General features: G+C 31.6%; 1 protein-coding gene across 1 annotated transcript; it reads right to left on the minus strand.

Annotated features, from left to right (window-relative positions):
• Positions 1-1,174: 1,174 nt before the first annotated feature.
• On the minus strand, positions 1,175-4,839 carry LOC107496126 (probable galactinol--sucrose galactosyltransferase 1). Its single transcript, XM_016117321.3, has 12 exons — positions 4,538-4,839; positions 4,227-4,456; positions 4,046-4,136; positions 3,919-3,967; positions 3,746-3,837; positions 3,558-3,665; positions 2,924-3,469; positions 2,687-2,828; positions 2,518-2,585; positions 2,220-2,354; positions 1,922-2,139; positions 1,175-1,685 (listed from the first exon to the last, which is right to left on the minus strand). Exons 1-12 carry the CDS (start codon positions 4,729-4,731, stop codon positions 1,303-1,305), a joined length of 2,256 nt encoding a protein of 751 aa, XP_015972807.1. The 5' UTR covers positions 4,732-4,839; the 3' UTR covers positions 1,175-1,302.
• Between the last annotated feature and the right edge of the window lie 961 nt (positions 4,840-5,800).

Raw genomic sequence — 5,800 nt, forward strand, 5'->3', positions numbered from 1 at the left:
TGATAATAAAAATAATTTTCTAAAAATAAAAAAATTTAATTTTATAAAATAAATTATAATTTATTTGTATTTATATTTTTAAATTTGAAGGTCACTACACATACCGTTTGATCAAATTTAATTTTGAGATACTCAATTAAATAATTATTATTTTTTTCTTACACAAAAGTTATGTGATTTTTTGTCAATGATTTTCTCATACTAATCTATAAGTTGTGGGTTCGAGTCTCACTCATAATTTTAGAAAAAAAAAATTATGTGATTTTTGGTAATAAATCTAAGAAGTTTTTTATTTTTTATTTTTGGATTTACATATGTTGTTAATCCCTCTAAATATGAGACATGTCATTTTGATTTTTATTTCTCTAAACACTTTTACTTTTATTATTTTTTTCAGTAAATTACTATTTTTATCATGAATATTTTAACCTGACAAATGTTTAAAAAAATAATAATGTTTACAAAATTTTTATTCCTCTGATCTATAACTTTTACTTTGACTACCGTACCTGTTTTTTTAGCATTGAGTTGTGATATTATACACAAAAAATAATGTTTTGGATATGTATAATATTCTTCATGATCAAAAATCAAAATGTATAGAAAAAGTTTAAAGTACCAACTATAATATAAGCTAATTAAGTCAAATCTCTTTTATTTCTGATTTTAAAATTCGAAAAATTAGAATAGTAGAAGATTGTTTTTTTTTTCTTCTTTATAACGAATTTGTTTTTGGTTTAATTATTCTATTGGTCTCTATAGTTTTGTAAAATTTTTAATTAGGTCTCTATACTTTTTTTTCTTTTAATTGAGTCTTTACACCAAAATTTTTTTTAATTAGGTCCTTATACCTTTTTTTTCTTTTATTTAGGTTATTATACCAATTCTTTTTTTTAATTGGGTCCCTATAAAATTAAGCCAATTACTATTAAGAATGACTTAATTGAAAAAAAAAAATTAGTACAGGAACTCAATTAAAAAAAATATAGAAACCTAATTGAAAATTTCACAAAACTATAGGGACCAACAGAGCAATTAAACCTTTGTTTTTCAACTAGTTAGTTGGAGGTGGCTTTACTAGTAGTTAGTTTCTTAGCGGAACTCAAATGTACAATGATGAGAACCATGAATAAAATAAGAGAAGAAAAAAATTGAAACAATTTTGTGGGAAAAATTTTGTATAGGTAACCTGTGCTTGCCATTCTTTTTCTATTGCATTCTATAAATCTATATTACAAAAAAGTAGCTTATAGAAGCTCTTACATTAAATTTATTTCATTAAGACAAAACATTTTCTATGATTCAAAAGCCAACAGAAATGTTCCATTGGTATAACTCCTTCTCTGGCACTCTCAGATCAACACTGACCAACCCAGAATCTTCTTCATATCTAAATTCAACTTCCTCTGAATCAATTGTTACCAACTTAGGCTTAATTAATGAATATGCTCCAAATTGGCCACACCCTCTTACTTTCATCACAACATTATTTGTGCTTGTTTCATTGGATTCATAGTTTAATTCTTTGATTGCACCTCCTGAGTTGAACATCTTGATCAAACCAATAGGAGCAAACTTGACACCATTTTCCAATGCCTTCACAGGAACAATTGTAAATACTTCATACTCTTTGGATTTCATTGTAATTGGAATTGATGCATCATTTGGAAGATAAATAACCTCTCCTGCAAAATTAACATCATAAAAAGAATAAATTAGTCATGCCTTAAATTAAAAGTATAATGTATGAAGCCTGGTAACAACTCAATTGAAGTCGACTTTATGTGAAGTTGATAGTTGAAAATCGTTAGATGAAAATTTAGTCAAATCAGTCAAATCATCTAACGGTTCTCAATTATCAACTTCACGTGAAGTCGACTGCACCTGAATTTCCACCATAAAGCCTAGAAATTAAACATACCACCAAGATGGGAGAATACAATAGTGTCTCCATTCCAATTTTCATCAGTGACATTGGATAAATGATCAACATCTTTAGCCCTAATCACGCCGGAAACTGTCCCCGGATTTTCGTCGTGGATGAGGTTCTTCTTTCCAACTTTGCACCACCCGGCGCCTTGGCAGTTGAATACCCCAACAACTCCAGAAAAATCATTCAGGTTCCAAATCTTGAGAAGACTGAGAAAAATGAAAATGAACCATAAGAACAATAAATATGTTACATCAATTAGTCCAAGTATAATTGTTGATTCTCTAACCTTTTTCCATCTCTAGCAGGATCAACAAATAAACAATCCTTAGTTGGTCTACCAGGAAGTTTAGCCCTCAATATAGAACCATCAGGAAGTGCAATTTTCTTCAAAAGATTAAAGTCATGGTGTCCTGGCTTGTCACTGAATCAAGTAACAATATCCAAATATTAAGAATCATTACCCTAATTCACTTAATACATTATACTAAAGGTGGAAACTCAGGTGCATTTAATTTCATATATGAAGTTGATAGCTGAGAGTCGTTAAATGATTTGACAGATTTAATTAGTTCATCACCATTTACCTGACATATATAGGACATCCTCCAACTGCTCGAGCCGCGCCGTGATATTCAGCCATTGGATGTAAGCTCTACAATGCAGAAAAGTTTCAGATGATAAATCAAATTGTCAAGAAAGCAAGCAGGTAAAATCTTTTGAAAAAAGATGTTAGGATCTGAAATTTGAACTTACTTGAAACATGTCCCAATCTGGCTGCATAAATTCACCAAGGAAAATTGTGTTGTAAGCAACAGATGCAATGTGAATGGTGTGTGATGCAGGGTCTCTAGGCCAGAAATCATCCGAAGCTCGAATAACAGCCGAATGCTTCGCGCTACATAAACAAAACAATCAAGAGAAATTCCATTGCTAACTTGATTGAATCCAAAGATTAATGTTCATAGAATTAAGCAAATCCTTAATTAGTACCTATATAACCCATCTGTGTTGTGACTCATGCAACAAATGATTCCATTATCAGGGAAGTTCCTAGAGATTGATGCCTCTAATGCTTGTTGGTACTTCCTTGCAAGCTTCACCCTGCCACCATGGCCAGCACCAAGTGTTTCAAGAATGTTCTGGACATCAACCTTGACACCATCAATGCCAGCAGAAGCAAGGTAAGAATGGAGTTCATCATAGAAGCTAAAAACTTTCTCAGGATTCACAAGGCCTAGTCCATTGATGGCTATAGTTGCTAAGGCTTCATCCGGTTGATTCGACTCAACTCCAGGCGACGAAACAGGGTAGGCCATTGCTGATTCATAGTGGTCCATGCCAGAAACACCAGGCTTAACCCCACCCCAGTATCCAGTAATTGCATGCCACACATATATATGCTTCAAGCCATGTTCTTGTTTGATTTCATTGGTTATGTGACTTAGTCCTAATTTTGGATCCTCTACCCTTTGGCCTTGTTTTCCATCCCTTTGGAATTTATGATTCTCTTTGATATTTGTCAATCGATTCGCAAAGCTGGCGAAGAACAATGAATCAATCAAACATGTTCAATGTTGTAAAATCTAGAATCCACACAATGAAATCAAGAAAAAGAAGTACTCACTTTGCACAATTATCAGCTTTCCATTCAATACCATTAGCATCCATTCCAACAGATTGCCATCCATCATCAATTATAACAAACTTAGCAGGAATCCCACCTTTCTTAAAGCTGCATTAAATAACATATATTATACAAAAATCTAACTATTATCATAGCTTGAAATTTTGTCCATGGAAAATGAATAACACCTCTCTAATCCTTGCTTTACACCATCTGATGTGACATTGGTATAGAAAGCATCCCATGTACACCATCCAAACCAGTTCAATATATCTGGCATCTGAATACAAAAAGTTATGAAAATGTTATGATTAATTAACATTTAACAAACATTAGAATTAAGACACACAATGAGATTTACCTTCTTTCTCTCCCTATGAGAAAATGTCTGCATGTGTTTCTCAACAGTCCTGAACAAAATTCAACTCAATTATAAGAAACGTTGCAATAAGAACTTGAATCATGTCATGAGAATTGAAATTAATTACTTGACAGCATTGGTTATGACTTCATAAGGGTCTAATCCGGCACCAATGAACACAAGATGAGTCCCATCAAATTCCTCCACAGAAGGACACCCTGCAAATCAAACACATGTTTCATCACACATACACAACATAATTTACATGTTCTTAATTCTTATTAGTATATACAAGACATGGGACATACCACTTTCAACACAAACTTCAATCTCATTCTGATGATTCCCCTGAAGACTTGCTCTAAAGTCACCTTCCAAGAGTGGTAAGAGAACTGCATAGGAAGATTGGTCTTCAGAACCATTATGTGTCTCAATCAACAAGAACTGTGTCTCAATTGGAACATCTTTTCCAAATGTCCCCATTCTCTGTGTCATCCACCACATCTTGAACCGGAACAAACACATAAACCTCAAACCCCTACATCACTTCCATGATCACAATCACATCCTTAAAGTACTAAAAAAACACCAAAGAAAGAGACAAGGAAACAAAACTTACTCAAGCTTCCCAATTGGGAAGATTATACGGCTACCCTTATGATGGGAATGAACACCAATGAATGCAGCATTGAGAAGGGCACCATCAGATGATGCTGGAGTCACAAGAACATTGTCATTCACATGGCTCATCACCTTCTTCCCCAACACCATCAAGTTCCCATCTGCAACACTTATTCCTGCTCCCACTGTCATCTTCTCTTTGAATTCAACAACAGCAACACACAAAGGATAGAGAGTGTTGCTGTTTCAAATCCAAATTGTAAGATAGATAGAAAGATAGATAGAAGAGAGAAAAATACGTGAGATACAATACAATACAAAAAAACACAGATCAAGGTGGGTATTTATAGCAATTGGAAAATCATAATCTACACGTAACTACACACCAACATGTTAGGGACCTATAAGTAAAAAAAAAGAGCTACTTGTCTAAACTGCTTTTTTTAAAGATATTTTTTAATAATTAAAATTTAATACATATAATCAATTAAATTATGTTATTTTTATTAAAAATTATATTAATTTAGAATAATTTAAAATTTAATATATTATGTTTTTGATCAAATTAATTTGTCTAATCTAATTTTGATTATTAAAAAATAATTAAAAAAACATTTTGAATATCTTTATTTGAGTAATTTCAAAAAAAAACAATAATAAATAATAATGTTACAATTATTGGGATTTTGTCAGTGCCACTAATTAACATAGAAAACAAAAATATGGTAGCATATATTATAGGGAACTATATACTTTTGCAATCTAGCTAGCCACTTTTCATAAATTGATCAGCTCTCGGAACTTTAAACCATCCAGATTCAAATAATCATAAATTCATAATATTTTTTTTTGACATTGGACAATTGGACTTTCCTACCTTATATGCTACTAAGTATGAGAAAGTAATTATTGTTCTCTTCAATTTTTCACTTTATAATAATAAAAACGTTTCTTGATTTGGAGAAAGATTGGAAGGGTACAGCTACGAAGCATGAAAAATATCTGAATGATAAAAGTGAAATCACGTGGCACTGATAGTTACGTGAAGTTCTCGAAAAATTAGTTTTAATACCATGTTATGATACCACTCATCCCAAAAGCTTCAACTGATAGTAAAATGTAACACTAATAATTATATCTCTAATACTCCATAAATATCTATTGTACATATTGTATAAATATTTCATTGGCTCCTCATACTTTCCCTTTATATATATATATGGTAGCAACTCTAATGAAAATTTTATGATTATTATAATAT

The sequence above is a fragment of the Arachis duranensis genome, chromosome 7 (assembly GCF_000817695.3).
Source record: "Arachis duranensis cultivar V14167 chromosome 7, aradu.V14167.gnm2.J7QH, whole genome shotgun sequence".
NCBI classification, from domain to species: Eukaryota; Viridiplantae; Streptophyta; class Magnoliopsida; order Fabales; family Fabaceae; genus Arachis; species Arachis duranensis.

Excerpts from the sequence above, each read along its gene's own strand:
- LOC107496126 (XM_016117321.3), bottom strand. The coding sequence starts at position 4,731 with ATGACAGTGGGAGCAGGAATAAGTGTTGCAGATGGGAACTTGATGGTG. Across the intron at positions 3,838-3,918 it reads CTCATAGGGAGAGAAAGAAG|ATGCCAGATATATTGAACTG; the intron begins GTAAATCTCATT and ends TTTTGTATTCAG. Across the intron at positions 3,470-3,557 it reads AAAGCTGATAATTGTGCAAA|CTTTGCGAATCGATTGACAA; the intron begins GTGAGTACTTCT and ends GTTCTTCGCCAG.